This window comes from Sciurus vulgaris (assembly GCF_902686455.1).
Source record: "Sciurus vulgaris genome assembly, chromosome: 16".
In the NCBI taxonomy this organism is placed as follows: domain Eukaryota; kingdom Metazoa; phylum Chordata; class Mammalia; order Rodentia; family Sciuridae; genus Sciurus; species Sciurus vulgaris.
This window is the reverse complement of record NC_136477.1, coordinates 17,025,613-17,046,275: the sequence shown is the minus strand read 5'-3', so window position 1 is coordinate 17,046,275 and position 20,663 is coordinate 17,025,613. Positions and strand designations below refer to the sequence as shown.

General features: G+C 58.3%; 1 protein-coding gene across 1 annotated transcript in view; it reads right to left on the bottom strand.

The window, feature by feature from the left end:
- Positions 1 to 20,663, bottom strand: part of MYO9B (myosin IXB) — a 92,689-nt gene that overhangs the window by 13,026 nt on the left and 59,000 nt on the right. The window contains 13 exon segments of the mRNA XM_079116629.1: positions 950 to 1,293; positions 1,295 to 1,814; positions 2,703 to 3,019; positions 4,740 to 4,862; positions 6,572 to 6,682; positions 8,097 to 8,177; positions 9,146 to 9,268; positions 11,156 to 11,195; positions 13,172 to 13,285; positions 15,385 to 15,463; positions 16,518 to 16,722; positions 16,977 to 17,118; positions 17,877 to 17,998. Coding sequence (XP_078972755.1) covers positions 950 to 1,293; positions 1,295 to 1,814; positions 2,703 to 3,019; positions 4,740 to 4,862; positions 6,572 to 6,682; positions 8,097 to 8,177; positions 9,146 to 9,268; positions 11,156 to 11,195; positions 13,172 to 13,285; positions 15,385 to 15,463; positions 16,518 to 16,722; positions 16,977 to 17,118; positions 17,877 to 17,998 — 2,321 coding nt within the window.

The following is a 20,663-nucleotide window of genomic DNA, read 5'->3' as shown; positions in this document are numbered from 1 at the left end:
CGGGTGCTCCTGGCATCTACCGGCGGGGCCAGGGATGCCCCCGCTAGGGAACGGACTCCTGCCTCACGGGCCCTGCCCCCACCTCTCCACCCAGCAGCCCCGCTGGCTCCATTTCTCTACGCAGCTCCCGACCACTGCTCAGCGCCCCGCTTATCACACACCTCCGCGCGTCTCCGTGGCCTGCATACATCCGCCTCCCACCTGTACCCCGATTGCACCCGGTCTCCGCCCATCGTCTCCACCCCCTCCAGCGCTCCTCTACCCGTGTCCACCCGCTACTGCCAACTGGCAGGTGGTGCCAGGGACACTGCTACACACAATGCACTGGACGCCTCTACGGCAGGCCCTGTGTTGGCAGCAGAGGGAGAACCCGCCTCAGCACGAGGCCTGTCCGCCTGCCTGTCACGCCCGTCACCTCCATCACCACGGCCTCGCCTCCCCACCCCTCCTGGCTCCCACTCCACCTTCACAGCTGCAGCCTCTCCTTCCAGGCCTGCCTGCCACCCCACCTCCACCCGTCCCCTCTTCACCCCAGCGCGTGCCCGCAACACGGCTGGCACCAGCAGGTGGAGGGTGCTGACGGCCCCAGGACGGCCCCTCCACGGCCCCCTGGGCTGCAGCCTGGGCAGTGGCCAGAACGCAGGGCGCCTGCCCTGGTGGGGGCCAGCCTCTTCCTCCCTGTCCAGCAGGAGGGGCTGTGGGCTGGACATTCGGGTCAGGCCGAGCCCGCCCTCCTCCTGGAACCCTGGGTGAATGTCATCTCTGGGGTCCAGGAGGGCCGGGGAGGGGGTACCTCCACCTGAGGCCACCTCCCCCAGGCCAGGACTTTTCTGTGTGGGCACTGTGGGGCTCCACCCCACGGACATGACCCTCCTGTGCGGCGCTGCCCTGGCCCTGCCACCCCAGCTTGGCAACTGTGCTGCCTGGACCAGGGCGGGTGTGGGCTTACTCCGTGGGTGTGAGGGCACTGCCCGGGCCCCAGGGCCTGTCGCTGAGGTCCAGGGACTGGCTCAGCATGGCGCTGGAGCCGGTGGCGGCCATCAGCTTCTTGCCCCTCCACAGCTCGACGACGCTGGCCAGTCGCTCACTGTCCGGGTGCTGGTAGCGCTGGATCTGGGTGGAGCCACTGGGGCTCTCGGGCTTGTCCTGAGCCCTTGGGCTGCCGCCGGCCCTGCCCTTGCTCTTGGGGGCTTCGGGGGTGCTGTCCGGCATGGATAGGCTGACCCTGCTGTCCAGGGCCAGGCTGGTTGGCCGCTGCATGTGGCCGGGCCGCGGGCTCCCGTCTGGGGGGGCCCTTCTCCAGGTCTCCAGGGGCCCTGCTGCCTGCCGCGGCCGGGGCTGGCTCCACGGTGGGCCTCTTGGGCGAGCCTGCTTCTGGAGGGGCTCCACTGGCCCTGCCGTCCTTCCTGCCTGCAGCGAGGCTGTCCCCGGGCTCCAGGGTGGCCTTTCTGCAGGGCTCCCTGAGGACGCCCTCCTTGCAGGACTGCATGTGCTGCTTCTGGAGCTCCACGTGCTCCAGGCCCCTCTGCCGCCGGGACTCGCGCTTCTCCCGGCTGCTGGGCGCCCTCTCCTGACTTTCCGCCGTCGCGCTCTTCGGGGAGGGGACTTCCTTCTCCACGCTGGGCACCTCTTTCTCTGGTGAGGACACCCCTGCCGGGGACCCGTCCCCCACGGGCCCTCTGCCCTGCTCAGCCACCTGCTCTGCGGGGACCACAGGGCCCGGCCGGCCCTCCGCGGGCTCCAGCCTGGTGACTTGAAGGGCTTCCCTCAGCTGCTCCTCCGCCTTCCGCTTCTCCGAGACCATCAGGCTGAAGCTGGTGTGAGGAAAGCAGAGGGCGCCGGCTCAGAGACGCGGGAGGGTTCCAGGCCGCACCCCTCGTGTGCCCCTCGAGGCCGTGGGCAGGGCTCAGCCTTTGCCTACTAGCCCTCAGAGAGGCAGAACCTCCTTCAGCTTTGGCCAGGAAGGGAGGCACGGGCAATGCCCCTCACTGCTATCGACTGGACACCCTGCCCACGGGGATGCCTGGCCGCTCAGGGAGACAGTGAGGGTCTGTTCAGAAACCCCTTAACCCAGGGAGGCCAAGGCAGGAGGACCATGAGTTCCAGGCCGGACTCAGCAACTCAGACCCTGCCTTACGATAAACCCTGAGGCGGACTGGGCCAGCAGTGGGCGAGCGCCCGGGGCCAGCCCCAGTGCCAGACCCACCCCAGCTCCTCTGGGCTCCACTGGGGCCTGGTCCTTTCTCCAGACCTTTGCGTGTGTGGGTCCCACCGGCTCACGGCGAGGGCTGGGCTGTGGGAGGGGGAAGGGCTGCAGGCGTCAGCTTGGGGACGCTGGTGTCAGAGCCACAGCTGTCCTGCTGGGGGCTCTGTGCCCTGCAGATGCCCCAGTTCTAAGTGTCAGGGAGGGGGCTGGCCGTGGGCTGGCCTGGGCAGTCCTCCTCCAACCTGGCCAGGTGGGCAGGTAGAGCGAGTCCCTGGTGGATTCCAGGTTGGCCAATGGCAACCTGGAGCTTCATCCCTCAACGCTGCCAATCCTGGAGCATCTTGGGAGCCCCTGTGTCCAGAGGGCCAGTCTCCTGGCAGCCCCTCCCTGCATTCAGAGGATGCCGGTGTCTCCCAAGGCTGGGCTCCAATGGCTGCGCGGTGCCTGGGGTCGACCCTCAGCAGGGACCTGCTGGCTTCCACCATCGCCCACTCACCTCCGGCGCTGCAGGTGCCCCCGGCAGAGGCTCTGCAGGCGGATGATGCTCTGTCTCCGGTGGCGATAGGCCTTCCGTTGGCGATAGCCCCTCCACGCAGCCTGGAGGTACACAGCCGCCTGTGTCCTTTCCAGTGCCCGCCACACCCGGTAGGAGCGCCAGCAGGCCTGAATGGTGACGGCCGCCCGCTTCATCTGCAGGAAGCGCCTGCGCTCCAGCATCATGCGGAACCAGCTCTGCAGGAGCAGGATCTTGCGGACCACCTCCTGGTGCAGTGTCTCCTGCAGGGCCTGCCGCTCTGTCTCCTTCAGGAAGACCTGGCGGGTGGGGGTCACACAGGGTCAGCTTGCTGCGCCCCTGCTCCTGGGCCCCAGGGAGAGCCTGGGGGGCTGCTGACAGACAGGGCCTACGTGTTCTAAAGGAGCCAAGTAGAGTTAACACAGCACAGAACTCACCATTTTGAAGTGAATGGTTTGGTGGCATTTAGCATATTCATAATTTTGTGATGCCATTACCTCTTATCTCATCCCAGAACATTTTCATCCCTCCCAAAGGAGATCCCGTCCCCATTATCAGTCACTCCATCCCCCCACTAGCCCTTGGCAACCACCAGTCTGTCTTTCTTCATACACTGGCCTGTTCTGGACGTTTCATGTAAGTGGAATCATACTCTTATGTGGCCTTTTCTGCCTGGCTTCTGTCACTTAGCATGTTTTTAAGGTCCACCCACACTGCAGCATAGATCGGGGCTCGAGTCCTTTTCATGGCTGAATACTATTCCACTGTATGGATATACCACACTGTCATGACTCAGTAACCCACTGATGGGCATTTGGGCCATTTCCACCTTTTGCTGCCATGGATAGCTCTGCTATGAGCCTGTGTGTGTGGGTACTTGGTGAACTTTCAAGTCTGCTTGTTCAAAGGCTAGCTCTTCAGTTAACTTGCTGAGAAACCATCAGGGGTTGTCACACAGCAGGGGAGGCCTTCACAGGGAGCTGATGTCAGCACTTACAGTAAACACAGGCAATCAAGCAGTGCCCTAAAAACAAGATACAACCCCCGTGCTCACCCACTGGAGATCAGAGACAGTGTCTGGAAGGGAAGACAAGTGAAGGAAACCTGCCCGACACTGTGCTATGCTTAGACAAGGTTCACATGCTGGCCGCTTGGTCACCAGGGTGGTAGAATGAGGTGGTGGGACCTTTAAGAGGTGGGGCCTACGCTAATACATGATGGCTGCATGCCAATAATCCTAGCTCCTTAGGAGGCTGAGGCAGGATGACAAGTTCAAGGCCAGCTGGCAACTTAGTGAGACCCTGTCTCAAAATAAAATAAAAAGGGCTAAGGACATAGCTCAGTGGTAGAGCATCCACCTAGCATGTGTGAGGCCCTGGGTTCTATCCCCAGCACCAAAGGACAGGGTGAAAGAAGTGCAATCACTAAGGTTGCTGAGGGTGCTGACCTTGGAAGGGATTAAAGCAGTTTTGAGGGATGCCTGTTAGATCCCTTGAGTTGCTTTAAAGGAGCAAGTGTGACCCCCAAATCCATCTCTGGCTTCCCATCTCACCATGTACATATGTTGTCATTCTAATGCCATCTGCCCTGAGGTCCTCCCCAGAGCTAAGCAGAAACTGATACCACGCTGTTAGATTTCCCGAACAGTGAGCTAAATAAACCTCTTTCCTTTATAAAACACACAGCCTCAGGTATTTTGTTATAGCAACAAAAAAGGACTAACACTCACTGTAAAGTTTACTAACTGGCCTAAATACCCTGCCTTCCAGCATGATCCTTCCTATTCTACTTGTGAGAAGATGGTCAAAGGAGGGGCTGAGTAGCTCATATGAGTCCTGCTGAAGAGGAGGAGGTACAGTCGGGGCCAGGCAGCCCCCACCCTTGCCTACATTACTGCCCAGTAGGAAGAGATAAAGCAGCGGTCCTGAGACCACTGCTCTGCAGAACCCTGCGGCTCTCGGCATCATAAGCGTCGTGCGGGGTGTGGAAGGTGGGTGTGTCCACAGTGGGAACACTGACCTTGGTCTTCCCGATCTGGTAGCTCCTCTTGTCTACGTTCATCTTCTCCAGGAGGGCAGAGATGACCTCCCTGCAGGGCTGGGCGTTTTTGGGCAGCAGTACCTGGAACTGTTCTGTGAAGTCCTGAGGGAGTGGGCCAAGAAGCCTGAGCATTTCTTTTCTTTTCTGGGCTCCTGGGGGCTGGGCCCAGTGCTCCCCCGCTGCACCACACCCCAGCCCCGAGCTTAGCCAGCACGTAAGAAAACATGTTGCCGACAGGCTGTGACAGGCTCAGGCTAAGGGCCACCAGACATGCAGAGCTGAAGTTCCTCTCTGGGGAGACGGTGCTATCTTTGTGGGGTTCCCATCACACGGCCCCTGAAAGGGCTGGACGGCAGCTGCAGATGTGTGCCTTCTTTCTTTGTAGAGCGAGGGACAGAACCCAGGGCCTCGTGCAGGCTAGATAAGCGCTCTGCTATGGAACCGCAGCCCAAGCTCATGTGCTCAAGTTGTAAGTGAGCATGTGGTCACCGGACGGCTCTAGGACCCCGCTCAGAAACCAAAGCCCCCGGGTGCGCAAGTTCCTCCTATGAAATGGCGTGGTATTTGCATAAAGCCTGCACACATTCCCCTGGAGACTTCACCACTTCCAGATGGTGCAGAACCTCGACTACGTGTGAATGTGGGGTGCACAGCTGTTACGCCATATTAAGCAGGAAGTCGGCACGAGTTGAGTACAGATGCAATCCCCCACAACTTTCTGATCGGAGGTTGATCAGGTCCCTGGGCGCTGACCCCGTGGATACAGAAGCCAAGTGTCTTTCAGCTGCTTAGAGATGAGCGTTAGTATAACGCACTGGTATGTTCCCCTTTTCTAGAATTTTGCCTCTCCTATCTGCACATGGTCAGAAATATGTTATTTCTTTTATATGTAGATATATTTTAGTTGTAGATGGACACAATATCTTTATCTTACTTATTTGCATGTGGTGCTGAGGATGGAACCCAGGGCCTCAACATGCTAGGCAAGTGCTCTGCCACTGAGCCCCAGCCCCAGCCCAAAAGATGTTGTTTCTATTTTGTGGATGAAAAAGGAGGCAAGAGCTGGCTGTGGGGAGGCATGCCTGGAGCCACAGTGACTGGGAGGCTGAGGCGGGAGGATCACAAGCGCAAGGCCACAGTTCACAGATGCCCATACCACAAAGACTGATGTGGCTCTAAATGTCAACAGTGATCAGCCGAGGAAGCTGCTCTCTGCAGAAAGCCCAGGGAGTCAGCTCTGGCCATCATCTACCTAGGCCTCGGGCTTCTCTTCTCTTCTCTTCTGCACTGCTAGAGATGGAACCCAGAACCCTGCAAATGCTGCACCACTGAGTTCTGTCCCTGGCCCAGGAAAAGGAGAACCAGGAGCCTTCTTCTGGATGGCAGAATAAAAGAGCTGGGTATAAAAGCACTGCCGGGGCCGGGGCGGGGCCCAGTGGTAGAGCGCTTGCCCCTGGCAGTGTCAGGGCTTGCTTTCCACCCCTAGCACGGCAAAACGAAAACACCAAAAACCAAAACCCAAATATGAACATTAACTACAAAAGATGCTCATCGAAGGCGTCCACCTGTGCAACTCCTGGCTTGGTTTAACACTGCACTTTTCAGGTTTGGCCTGGGCCAGCCGCCTCTGCTGAGGAAACGTGCGCCCTCACAGCAGAGAATGGCCCACTCCAAGGGCCCACTATGCTACGGCAGGAGCCCTGGCACAAGGCGACCTGCTGGATCCACACTCTAGAGACCCGCTCTCTCTGCAAGAGGAAGGTGGCTGGCCCTGCCCCTGCTGTCACGGCAGCCATGTGTGTGTGGCCTACCTGGAAAGTGTACTTTGCACTGTAGCCCGATCGCCGGATGCGCACTGTCTCCAGCATGCCCGTGTAGCGCAGCTGCTGCAGAACCAGCTCGTCATCGAAACACAGCTCCTTCTGAAATGCACACACGACCGTCAGGGCCTGTGCCTGTGGCCTGACACGAAGCCCAAGCACGGCGGTTGTGCAGACTGAGATGAGGGCCAATTCCCACGACGGCCGGCCTGCGAGTGTCCTAGCACAGGAGTTGGAGGCCTTGGAGGAGGTGCCTTTTCTTGTTCAGGCATTCTTTCTGGGACAGGAGGCAGACTGCTCGGCAACGGTGCTCACAATGCCGGGATCCCTTGAGAAGACTCGGCATCTGATCTGGCCCACACCCTGGGGTCCGCCTTCCTGCACACGCCGATGTACTGCAGAGTCCTCTCCTGAGCACGACCCACTCCAAACGGCCTCAAGCCCAGCCTCCAACCCAGGCACTAAGTGGGGGCTTTGGCAGTAAGGCACAGGAGCCAGGCACACGCATGATGGGTAGGAGGCTACCCACCCGTGTGGGAGGCGTCCCAGGAGAGAAGGGCGCCAGGCTGAGTCCTGAGGAGGGATGGGACTCAGCTGTGTGAAGGTCCAGAGGAGAAAAAAGCCAAGGTAAATGGGCAGGGCTGGCGCTGAGGTTGCCTCGGGCTTCCAGCAGGGTGGGCAACGCTGAGCAAGGACTGAAGGGAGGGCTGGCATGGCTGGGGTGGATAAAGGCTGAGGACGCTGCTTGGCACCACCCAGTGCCCAGGACACCAACACAGGGCTGGATCCAGTGCCCTGGTTCTCGCCCAGAGCAGGCGCCTATGGCGTGTCCCTCTAATAGCTAAGGCGTGGGCGGAATTCTGACGGAAGAGCCTGATGCTGCTGCTGGGGACCTTCTCTGAGGGGCCAGTAACTGGGTGCTCAGCAGGGAGCATGGACGTCTGGGCGAGGAGCTGGTACAAGTGTCCCAGCAGAGACAAATGGGTGAGCGAGGGAGGGAGAGGGCAGGGCCACCTGGAGGACCCTGCCTGGGTGTCCACTTTCGCTAATGAGGGAGCCTGTGTCCCTGAAGGACCCTTGGCAAAGTACAAGTCTTGCTCATGGGGACTGAGTGGACCTCTAGTGTGAAGGAAGCCCAGCACTGGGGGCTGAGCCTGCAGCCAGGGCCTCTACTGGTGTTCTTTCTAGAAACTTCTGTATGAGCAGAGGGCTCTGCTCCCTCGAGACTCTGCTTGATCATTGGCATCTGCTTTCTGGTACATTCTCTGCACTGGCTGCTCTGGGGGTGTATCTGAAGGGTACCCCTGACTTACCCCTCCCCATGAGACCCTCTCTGGGGCTCTGCTCCAATGTCCCTGCTCAGGGCTTGTCAGCCTCGCTGCCCCTCTGACCCCATGGCACAGTGGACAGTGCTCAGCTCCTTGAGGCCTTTCAGGGCTGCAGCACTGTCCCCTCTTCCGTGGAGGCTGCCGGACGCAGAAATGCTCCTGGGGTCTTCATCCCTAGAGCCCCTCACCTTCTCGGCGTTAGAGCGGATGCAGCGGATGAAGAAGGGCTCCGCCTTCCCCAGGGCCTCCAGGAGCTTGTTGAGGGACGTCTGGGGAAGAAAGGTCGTCACTGAGGGGCAGCCCAGGGGCTCGCGGCGGGAGGGAGGGGCGGAGCCTCTGCCAGCTCCCAGGTGAGGCGGGATAGGTGCTGCGGGGTCAGGGCCCATGGAGTCTGGCCTCTGTGCAGGGCCAGACAGCTCAGGTGGCAGGTAGGGGCTGAGCCGGCGGACACTCCCCAGGAGATTTAAAACACATGCAGTCTCGGCCTCATGGGGCAGGTGGTTTCGGCCACTGCCTGTTCGTCCTTTTGCTGCGGTCCTGGGAATGAACGCTGGACACTGCGTGCCAGCAAGCCCTCTTCTACTAGCCACACCTCTGGCCCCTGGCCTGTTGTTTTCTTTTTAAAAATTAAAAAAAAATATTTTTTAGTTGCCAATGGACCTTTAATTAATTAAATTATTTATATGTGGTGCTGAGGATTGAACACAGGCCTCACACAAGCCAGGCAAGTGCTCTGCCACTGAGCCGCAACCCCAGCCCCCTGCCTTCTGTTTTCAAAACAGATTTATAGGTGCTTCCACAGAAGGCAATGACCAAAAGAGCTTGGGTGGGGACAGATGACTCAGGTTAACAAATGGAGTAAGAAGCCTAATGGTCAGGATTAGTAGCTTATGAACTCCCTACAAACGTGTTTTTGAGCCCCCCAGCATCCAGGGAGAAAAAGGGAAACCAAGGAAATGGTCTGGTAGTCACAGTAGTGAACACGTTAACTTGGGCTTCTTTAAACTTAGTGATTCTGCCCCCTAGGAGGCATTTGGTTGTGGTTGTCACAAATGGGGGCAGTGCTGCTGGCATCTGATGGACCAACTCCAGATACCTGCTAAACACCTGCAGCGCACAGGGGCCCCCCAAACAGAGAAAGCCTTGCTGTCCCTAACACCAAGGTCAGGAACCCCAGGAAGACCTGGCGAGGTGCCGACGGGTCTGGGCTGGGACAGTGCCTCTTGGGCCCACCCACCTGGAACTGGGCGCTGATGCTCGGTGGCTTCTTCTTCTTGTGCAGATGCAGCAGGGACTTGGTGGTGCGGTCATGCAGGGTCATGCTAATGATGAGCTTCAGGGACTTGGAGTCTAGCAGGTTCTAGAAGAGACACATGGGGTCCGGCCTGCCCTCCCACAGCCTGGAGAACACGGGGGCAGTGTGAGTGTCCCCAGGGCTGGGCAAGGTGCGTGCGGAGCAGGTGCTCTCAGGTGGAGGTGGGGACAGCAGACCAAGCATGGACTGCACAGCCTGCAGATGCACTGGACCTGGGGCACACAGCATACTGGCATGGAGCCCAGGCCTCACACATGCTGGGCGAGTGCCCTACCACTAAGCAGCACCCGGCCCTTTGTATGTTTTGAGGCAGGGCCTCACTAAGCTGCTGAGGCCGGCCTGGAACTTGAGGTCCTCTTGCCTCAGCCTCCTGAGTTGCTGGCAATGCAGGCGAGCGCCCGGATGGCAGCCTCTTCCGTGGCCCTGGGGCCTGCTGCGCCCTCTTCCCCTTCTGGGCTAGGAGAGGAAGCCAGTGCCGCCAAGCCGAGTTTCTCTGCCCAAGGCTCATCCCCAGGGATGTGACTTGAGCCAAGGAGTGCCAAGACCCTCCTGCCTGTGCCTCCAGGTGAGCTCGCGGGGGTGCCCTTCGACATGGGCCAGCCAGGACTGCCCGCCGATAGGAGGAACGAGCCCCGGCCCGCTTGCAGACTAAGCTGCGAGGTGGCTGTTAGTCTTTCGTAAACTCTATAACCATGTGCGCCCCGCACGGTGGCTGTCCAGATCCCAGTGTCTGCGCCTGCTGATCCAACCAACCCCAGACTGGAAATATAGGTTAAGCAACCCTGGTTTGCCTGTCTGAAACGCTCCAGCTCTGAAACTTTCTTTTTTTTTTTTTTTTTTTTTTTTTGAGGGTACTGGGGACTGAACCTAGGGGTGCTTTACCACTGGGAGACATCCCCACCCTTTTTAATGTCTTTTAATTTTAAGTTGTTAGGACTTTGCTAAGTTGCGGAGCTGGCTTTGAACTTGTGATCCTCCTGCCTCGCCTCCCCAGTCACTGGGATCACAGGTGTGCGCTGCTGCATTGGCCCAAATCCGAAACTATGCGAGACTACCTGATGCCACACACTGAAAATTCTGTGAGACTTTGCTTTATGCACAAAATTATTAAACGCTGTACCAAAGTACCTTCGAGCTGGATGCATAATGTGTATATGAAACGAATTTTGTATTCAGATTTGGGTTCCATCCCCAAGATATCTCATTATGTGTATGCAAATATTCCAAAATCCTAAAAAAAAAAAACCCCAAACTCATATGTTTCTGGTCCCAAGAATTTCCCATAAGGGGTGGTCAACCTGTATTTGCATCTGTGCTAAACAGGTACAGACTTTTCCTGTCCTGATTCCCTGGACGACTATTTACAGGACACTGTACCGTGCCACCTGGGGTTGACTTGAAGCTGCAGAGAGACGTGCGAGGTTCTACTTGGCCACTGATGGAAGGGACTTGAGACCCGAGGGTTTGGTACTTGGGGGTCCTGGAACCGTACCCTTGGACACTGAGGGACGACTACACATGGAAATAGAGTGAGCACCTGGGAGCTCTTTGTCCCATCGTGTCCTCTAGAGGTGGCCCATAGTCAGTTACTAACCAAGGTGGGGGACGAAGACAAGGGTCCCCCTGCCTGTAGAAGGACAAACTCTGTGGTGCTGGGACCCTCCTGGGTCCCTGTGGCATGAGATGGAGGCAGGTCAGCGGGCGAGCCTGCTCCTCCCCTCACCTGCGCTCCTCCTCCGGCGAGCCCCTCGGCACCCCACGTGAACAGGCACCCCCCTCTCAGGTTCTACTCCTAGGAACCCCCCAGACCCCCAGACCACTGCACCATGAGGAAGCTGTCTGCGGGCCCTGCCCCACCCTCTGGAGGATGACGGAGCGGTGCTCTGGAGATGGGGAACAAGGAGACATCACTGAGCGTGTCGCGGGCTTTACCTTTGGAATGATCTGCTTTTGTTTGATACCTTTACTCTTCCTGTCAAAATATTAAAAACGGTTTTGTGAACAAAAGGAACACAGCGTGTGGATCTGGGTTAGTTCAGCAAGCCACGCCTTGTGGGTTAGAGAGGGAGGAGGAGGGAGCGCAGCTGGAGACAGTGAACAGGCACAAGTGCAACAAGGCCACCGCCACCTCTGCAGGCTCCCGGCGGGCTCCCGCCTGCGCACACGCTTCAGCCAGGCCAGTGGGGTCGCGGGCAGCGGCAGCAGGACTCTCTGGGGGCCGCCCCAAGCCGACATGAGATGAGCATCTTATCTGGGGCCGCTTGGAAGCCCAGGGAGGGGGCGTGGGCGGCCAGTAGTCCATGGGGCGGGGGGCACGCACTGAGGCGGGGCCTGGATGGAGTGGACAGGTCAGAAATAAGAAGGTGATGCCTGCGGGGCACCGGAGGCCCTGAGCAGGTCCACGCCAGCACATGGGGACGGACCCGCACAGGGCTATCACAGGGGCGTGGGCAGGAGCGCCTTTGGTTTTTATGTGCTCGTTTACTGTCTTGGTATTGGGGACTGGATCCAGGGGTGCCAGGCCACCGAGCCTTTTATTCTGTTTTGAGACAGGTTCTTGTAGTTGCCTAAGGCCTTGCTAACTGCCGAGGCTGGCCTTGAATCTGCATCCTCCTGCCTCTGCCTCCCAAGCTGCTGGGATCACAGGCGCGGCCGCGACACCTAGCTCCTTTTATTTCTTTGTGGAACGGGGGGCGGAACCCAGGGCCTGGCCTCGGCAAGTGCTCTGTTGGGCTTCTTCTGGACTCATGGTGGTGTCGAGGACACATGGAAGCTCGAACCTCTGACCAAGGGACAGGGCAGGCCCTTCTCCCTTCACGGATCTCTGGTGGCGCTGGGGGTCCAGGCCAGTGCTCCACCGCCACGCTCCGCCCCAGCCCTCGCTTTATGGAATCTTGAAGGCCAAGAAAAAAGCAAACACACGGCGGCACAACTCTGCTCTGCCGCTGGGTTGCACCTGGCCCCTACCGGGTGTGATTCTGAGTGAGGGTCTTGCCAAGTTGTTGAGGCTGGCTGTGAACCTGCGACCGTCCTGCCCCGGCCAGGGCTGGCATTCCAGGTGTGCCCAGGGGGCCTGGTCCAGCTGGTGTTAACACTGCTGAGGACCTGGTGCCCTTGGCCTCGCTGTGAGGCCCACGAGGTCGTCGGGCTCCATCTCAATCCTGGCGAGGCGAAACACGGTACAAACTGCAGGAAGCTGGCCCTCGCCGGGTACGGTGGGGCACCCCTGCAGTCTCAGCTACTTGGGAGGCTGAGGCTGGAGGACTGCTGGGCACTGCGGCCCAGGAGTAAGAGTGGGACCCCATCTCAAAACAACAACAACAAAAAAACCCAAAAAACAACCCTGGCTTCCTTTTGGTCCCAAGAGCCACTTTCAGGCAGCCTGTGTCATGACTGGCAGCAAGGGTCGGTTCTGCCACGTGGACGCCCTGCCAGGAGCAGCTGCCACCTGCCCGGCACTGGGTGGTGCGACACGGGACTGCCTGTTCTGCAAAGGGAGGCTGAAGGCTGAGCGTCAGCCCGTGGTGACCGAGCAGCGCTGGGCCCTGCGGCTGGTCTCTGTGGAGCAGGGCCGCAGCTCCTGAGAAGGGCACGCTCTCTCGGACGGCTTCTCTACCTTCACGGTGGCCCAGGTGTGGGGCAGGTCCTGCTCTACAAGCCGGGACAGGGCACAGAGGCATGTTCAAGGGCAGGACATGAGATGCCTCGCGGGAGAAGCGTTCCTGAGCAGCGCTGTGCACAGGGAAGCCCGCAGTGGGTCCTTGGCCACAGCTCAGACACAGGGATGAGGTATCAAGGAAGCCATTTAGCTACGGCTGGCACGAGAGCAAAACCGTAAGACAAAGCAGCGTTTTTAGTGGCCGATCCAACTTAGGAAGCCGGCAGGTTCGCTGGGGTCCTGGGAGCGGAGGCGGCTGTTGCACTTGTAGGGGGGCCTGGGGGACTCACAGGATGAAGGCGCGGGGTTTCTGGAGCCGACTGAGGGACTGCAGAAGCCTACGGGGGTCCTCGCCCTGCCAGGGCAGTCCTTTGATGCTCTTGATGATTTGGTTATGCAAATCGCTGAAGGGAGGGGGGACCCAGTGACAGAGAAGACAGAGTTAGAGCCGCAGACCCACCACCTCAGGGTCCCCAGTGCCGATCGGGATGTCCCTGGGCCACTGGAGCAGAAACATGCAGCTGGGCCCTGCTTGGGCTGGACTCTACTCCGCTCCCTTCACCAAGGAGCCTGGTCAGGAGCAGCCACTGCCCTGAGCTCGGGAGCAAACGGGCCAGCTCAGCAGCACCTCGGATCGCTGCAAGGTCGCACAGCGAGGAGCCCTTCGGGATCTGTGAGACCAGAGTGGGAGGCTCTGTGGGGGAGCCGAGTCTGTGGCCAGATGCCACCTCCCTGTGGGTTTCCTGGAGGCCTTGAGAGCAAGGGATTTGGCTTTGGGTACACGAGCCCTGCGTGTGACATGGCGGACCACGCCGCCTGGCCTTCCAGGAGGTGCTGACGCCTGGAGACGTCTGTGTGGCCGTGGCTGGGGGTGCAGGGGCCACTGCCTCTGGTGGGTGGAGGGCGGGGCTGCTGCTCTACACCCCACGGGGCGCAGGATGCCCCACTGCAGAGCCCAACCTGGCACAGAGCCGAGGCCGAGGGACCCTGGCTGTGGACTCTGTCTGATGGCTCTGGCTCATGCAGTGGCCTGAGTGGTGTGCATGGCAGCCCATGCTTGGGGCCAGTGCCCAAGAGCGATGGCTCAGCGATGGACATAGGAAAGAGGCGTGACGAGGAACATCTAGGCTACAGACGTCCCTGACAAAACTCTTGGAAATGGTTCTTTTTCTCTTTTAAAAATTTCTCATCCCAGTTTTTTTTAATTTTGGGGGTGTTGGGTTGGCACCCAGGGCCTGGTGCGTGCTGGGCGAGTGCCCTGGCCCTGAGCTGGCCGCTGCCCCAGGGGCTCTGCTGCATGTTTAGGCTCTAGCAGTGGCTGGGAGGGCCCGAGGGCAGCCCTCGGTGCTGCATGCACTGCCGAGTGCCCGCAGCCACACTTACCTCCGCTCCGTCACCCTCCAGGGAGGCACAACGCAGACAGCCACTGCCACTCCTAAGTGACCACGTGGCTCTCAAGAGGGTCATGGCTTGGCCCACCCCTGCCCCGCAACCTGGCCAGACGTGGCAGGGCGCTGCCTGCAGGCCGCGTGCCCCAATGGCCTCAGGAGACGTCCTGTTGGTGTGCCTCCCTGCTCGGGTTCGAAGGACCTCGCTTCTACTTACTTCTTGCTTTCATAGAAAGCAATGATGTCCTCAAAAGCGTTAATATCGAACTCCTCAGAGCAGTCAAATGAGAAATCTAGCACTGAGCAGCTGCAAGGGAGAAGCTGTGTGAACTGAACCGCTCTGGGGCGGGACTCGCAGCCTGGGGCCAGGCCCCCGGCCGCTGACACCGCAGATGCAGGTCACAGGCCACTTTTGGGGGAAGAGAATAAAAACAAAGAGTCCCTAAATGTCACGCAATCCAGTGGAGGGATGTGCTCTTTCGTTTGCCCCCTTTTGGGTGAAGCAGTTATTGAGGGTGGGGTGGATTCGCAGTGTTTTCAGAGGAACCACACTGCTGCTCGGCTCGGAGCTGCTTCTGCCTACATCCCCATTTCTAGGACTTCTCTGAAGAAGTTTTTGCTCCAAAGGACTTGGATACAAAATGGATTTTTTGTTTAGAAATGGCTTATTTGTTTCAAAAACTTAGGGACTCGTTCCTTGGGAATTTGTGGATTCTGAAAAGGAAGTCAGGGCTTGGACTGCCCCAGGGCTTTGCATATGTGTCCCCCACAGAGACCACCAGCACACTCTGAGTGCCTTTCTCATCCGGCTCAAGGAGTTCCTTTTTGTGAGATGGGAGCCTCACTATGTTGCCAAGGTCATCCTCAAGTTCAAGCCCGCCCCCTGCCTCAGCTTCCAGAATCACCGGAACCACAGGCCTGCACCATGACACCCAGTTCCCAGCCTTTTTAATTTTATTTTGAGACAGGGTCTTGCCAAGTTGCCCAGGCTGGCCTGGAACTCGCGATCCTCCTGCCTCAGCCTCCTGAGTAGCTGGGACTACAGGCGTGCCCACCGCACCTGGACGAAGCTACCTCTAAGTGTTTCAGTTTGGACAAATCGAAATCCTGCTCACCGGTATAGTTTTTCTGATGGAGTGTTGGCTCCTCTTGGCAGCTCTCCCAGGTGACTGCGGGCACCAGGGCTGCCCATACCTGCTGGGGACAAAGAGTGGGTGTAACTTAGGCCAGTCTCCCAGGGCCCAGTGGCTGCGTCCTTTCTGCAGAGACCCATCACTTCCCGGATGTCGTGTGGCCTGGGGCGCGGCTGAGCTCAGGCCAGCTCCAGGGCAGTGCCAAGGCGGGCAGCAGCTGGTCGCTGAGCACCGCTCCTTCCCCACCCTCACCGGGCCCATGTGTCCTTCCTATAGTCCAGATGGGAGTCGCTGGCTGACGGCTGAAGTCAAAGCCAGGTGGAAGGTCAAGTGCAAGGTCGAGGCCTGAGGCTGAGCTGAACCACTCAGCCGGGGCGCCTCAAGCCCCTACCACGAAAAGCTGGGACACGGCTGTCTGTCCTGAGGCTGATGTGAGGTTGAATCACACCCCTGGATACAGTCGGCCCTCCATGTCCACAGGGTCTACTTGCTCAGATTAACCAACTGTGGGTTGGAAATATGTGAAAAAAAAAATGCATTTTTCCAGTTATGATTCCCTATACACGGCACAAGAGCGGTGGATAGCCGTGTACGCAGGACTGATGCCACGTCAGGTATCTGTCACCTGGAGATGATAAGAAGTCTACGCAAAGCCAGGTGTGGTGGCCCACGCCTGTCATCCCAGTGGCTCAGGAGGCTGAGGCAGGAGGATCTCGAGTTCAAAGCCAGCTTTGGCTACTTAGCGTGGCCCTAAGCAACTCAGCAAGGCCCTGACTCTAAATAAACAAAACCGGGCTGGGCCGTGGCTCAGTGGTCAAGTGCCCCTGGGTTTGATGCCTGATACAGAAACCCCTATGAACGGACGCATGCAGGTCCTGTGCCAACACCAGGCAGGTGATGGAAGGGACAGGCGCACGTGGATCTGGTGTCTTGGCACTCCTGGGGTACTGGGTGCTGACTGGTTTCTGTTGGGGCCAGGAAGGGGCCCTGGAAGGAGTCCATGGGTGGTTATAAAACCCGGTCTGTCACAGGCTGCTGACTGTTCACTTTAAACTGAACTCTGAATGTCACCCGGGACAGTGACACGTGGGGGTCGGTGGCCCCTGGGCCCCTACCTGCGGCCTTCTCAGCCCTTTCGGCCCGCAGACGCCCAGCCTCCCGCAGCACGGCCATGGCGCGGATGGCGGCCCGGAGCACGGCCCAGCGGAAGACGGCCACGGGGTCCATGCCGATGAGCTCCCGCACGTAGGGGCTGTCACTGCCCCGCAGAAGGGCCACGATATCAGGTCGCATGTAGTCCATGTTCTTCTCGCGGAAGTCCTGGTGGGGCAACGGTGGTCAGCATCAGGGCCCATGGAGGCCTGGAGGCTGGGTCAGGCAGGGGTGGCCCTGGGGCAGATCCACCCAACAGCAGACCGCCACTCCTGAGGCCAGGGGTCCTGGTGCTTAGCAGGGACTCCGGGGACTGGCAGGGGCCAGGGCAGGGCCCTCCCTCCCACGGTCCCTGTGTCACCTTCCAGACCCCTGGAGGCTTTGCTGGTGACTCTGCCAGTCGCCGCTGGGTGGAAACGCACCTTGATCTGATACTTGACCTTCCCCGCAAAATGCTGGATGATGAACGCAGGTTCCATGACGGGGGTGCCCAGGAAATACTTGTTGTCTTCGTGCTGCTGTTTGAACTTGGCCAGCAGGGTCTGGCTTGTGGCGTGGGGGAAGCTGGGGAGGGAACATGAGCTTGTTGGTAGGACCAACAGTGGCCAGTGGCCGGAGCCCTGCGGGCAGAGCCGGGGAATGAGGAGCTTGGGGGTGGTGTTCAACCACTGACCTACATTTCCTGGCTTCAAAAAAATATATATTTTATTAAGAGACAGGGTGTCACTGAATTGCTTCGGTCTTGCTAAACTGCCGAGGCTGGCTTTGAACTCGCGATCCTGCTGCCTCAGTGCCCTGAGCCCCTGGGATTATGGTGTGTACCACTGTGCCGGGCAACACTGCTGTTTTAGGCTACCTGGTTTGTGGTAATTCACTAGGGCCACCAGAGGACTCAGTCAGTGTCAACCGGTCTCGTGACTGCAGCCGGATGACTGAGAGTGAGGCCCCTTCCAGACGCCCTTCCAGCTTCAAGGGGCTCTGAGGCTGGGGCGGGGGTCCAGGCTCAGCGGGGTCCACAGCAGGTGGTGCCACGGCCCTGCCTCCACATGCTGTGCTGCCCTTTGCCAGAACGTGCCACCCCCGTCCCCTGCTCTGGCACGCAGGCACACGGCCTTTACTGACGACTCCCAGGGAGGCCACTTCTGAGGGCACAGGAGCCGGCGTGTTGTTACCTCTGTGCAGGGTGCAGAGCTAGATCCCGTGCACGTGAACTCAGGATCTGGGGCCACACGTGTGCGCAGCCGAGACGTCAGTGGGTCTGGACTCGGGAACCGGACTGGGCACTGTGTGCAGACCTGGGCGGGCGGGCTGGGGACACTCACTTGCTCTCCTCATCCAGCAGGTAAAAGAGGCCGGTGGGCTTCTTGCTGATGAGCTGGATGCAGCCCACGTTGTCCGTGTAGTCGATGTTGTGCCAGGCGATCCCCTCCCCCTGGTACTCCTCCTACAGAGGGCGGCACACAGGCGTGAGCTCATGCGGGCTCGGTGCGTTCATCTGCAGTGCTGGGGGTGGAGCTGAGGCCCTGGCTGGCTAGGCCAGCGCCGTGCCTCCAAGGGGCACCCCTGTTTGGATACTTTAATTCTGTATCTGCAAGAGACTGGTTCCAGGACCCTCTTCAGATACCAAGGACCTTGAATGCTCAAGTCCCTTCTATTACATGGTGTAGTATTTGCATGTGACCTACAGTCATCCTCCTGTAAACCTGAGGCCATCTCTAGATGACTCAGGATACTTAATGTCATGGAGATGCCATGCAAAGGTTACGCATTGTTCAGGATGAGAAAAAATGCCACACATGCTCAGAACACTCAACTTTTTAATTTGCAAACTGGGGACTGAACCCACGAACACTCTACCACTGAGCCACATCCCAGCCCTTTTAAAATGAATTTGATTTTGGGAGAGGGTGTCACTAAGTTGCTGAGGTTGGCCTCGAAATTGCGCTCCTCCTGCCTCAATCTCCTGAGTTGCTGGGATAACAGGCGTGTGGCGATTTTGGGGGGAGGTATTTTCAATTCAAGGTTGGTTGAACTGTAGATGCATGAACCACGGTTATAGAAGGCTCACCATACTGCATGTGAACACGTGGTATAAGCAGCGTTGCTCACATATGGATGTAAGAAAACAAAATATGGACACGCCAACATGAATATATTAATGATTACATGATGATATTAGCTAAACTAATCATTATCAACAGAAAACAAGAATTACATGTTCCCAAATGTTGACCACAGCACCATGGTGCTAAAAGTCATACTTAAAACCCCGCGGGGTGGCAGCTCTTTAAAGGGCCAGACAGTTCAACACGAGCCAGAGTGTCGGGTGCCACCAGTTGCTGTAGTGTGGCAGCTGAGACCGAATGTGTGCAGGTGTGCGCCAAGAGCACCGTATTTATAAACAGTTGGTGGGGCTGGACCTGGCCGGCATGCGGGTTTGCGGCCCCCGCCAGAGCCGACCTGTTCAACAGGAGCACAATGCGAGTGGCCTGTGTCCTCCAAATCTTCTAGTAGCAACATTCTTTTCTTCTCTGTTTTTGGTGGTGCTGGGACAGAACCCAGGGCATCACCAGGCCTCACAGGCGCTAGGCAATCATCTAGCACTGAGCTGCACTCCCGGCCAGAGGAGTCACACCTGAGAAGCCAAAGCAACACAATCAAGTGAACTTCGAAACTGAACTTCACTGACCCCCTGCTACGGTTGGCGCCGGTCCCCCAGGGATCCGTGTGTTGGATAGAGGCTTGGTCCTTAGTGTGGTGATGCCAGGAGGTGGCACCTCAGAGGAGGAGCCCAGCACAGGGGTTTGTCACCTTGGAGAGAAATGGTGTAGCCCCAGGGAACCCTGGTCAGATCTCTGGGGCGGTCAACAGTGAGCCTGGCTCCTCCCCAGCCCTCACTTCCCGTCCTGCCACGTGATCTCACACACACTCCTCTGCCGCCATCCACCGTGATGAGACGCTGTCAGGGGGAGCCCGCGCCACAGGGGGCGCCATGCTGTTTGGACTTTCAGCCTCCAAAATGTGAGTGAAAATGAACCTCCTCTTTATAGAGTACCCGGATTCAGGGATTCTCTTACAGCAGCAGAAAACAAACTGATACACCCTGTATATTCACAAGCTGACGGAGTTACATTTAAAGAAACGACGGAGCCATCGGGCATCCTCCCCGGCCCCCCAGCAATCCCCGGCCTGGTGGAGGCTGCACACTTCCCGCCTGGCTCAGAACCCGCCCTGCTGCCTGTGCTCAGCAACCAGGGGCTGGACGGTAAAGTCAGCTCCCTGTCTACAGAACTCCACCACAATCACCAATGTGCAGGGCGCCACACGAGCACGACGGCGACCAGACCAAAAAGACACGAAGACAGAACCACCACCACCGGCTGACCTAGGTCAACTGTGTCTCACCCGCAGAAAGGACTTTTCACGTCTGCCACGGAAGGTCCAAAAATGACCCGCATCTTAAAGCATCCTGACGTGTGCCTCCTCTGGGGCTGGGTGGGATTTTTCTCAACCTTTCCTTTGGCAGAGAAAAATTTTAGGGCCTATGTTCTGGGCCCCAAGGGAGATTCCAGGTCTAGCTAGTTCCATTTCCCCTTGGGCACAGCCACTATGCAAGGCAGCGTGGTGGCTTCTCAAAAAATTAAAAGATTCACCAAAGGACCCAGCAATCCCGCTTTTGGGCATGCACCCCAAAGAATGGAAAGCAAGGCCTGCAGAGGTCTCACGCGCCCACAACCACACCCACAGCAGCGTTACCCACCACACCCGACACGGCAGATCCGGCCCCTGCTCAGTGGATGAACGGATCAACAAAACGTGGTCCATCCGTACATGGTGTATTACTCAGCCTTAAGAGGAAAGAAATTTTATACAAAGAACTCAAAAAAACCCAACACAAAAATCCCCAAATAACCCAATCACTACATGGGCAAAGGAACTGAACAGACACTTCATAGAAGAAGAAATACAAACAGTCAGCAAATACATGAAAACATGCCCAACATCTCCAGCAGCTGCAAATCAAAACCACACTGAGAGTCCACCGCACTCCAGTCAGAATGGCGATTATCAAGGACACAAGTAACAGCAGGTGTTGGCGAGGATGTGGG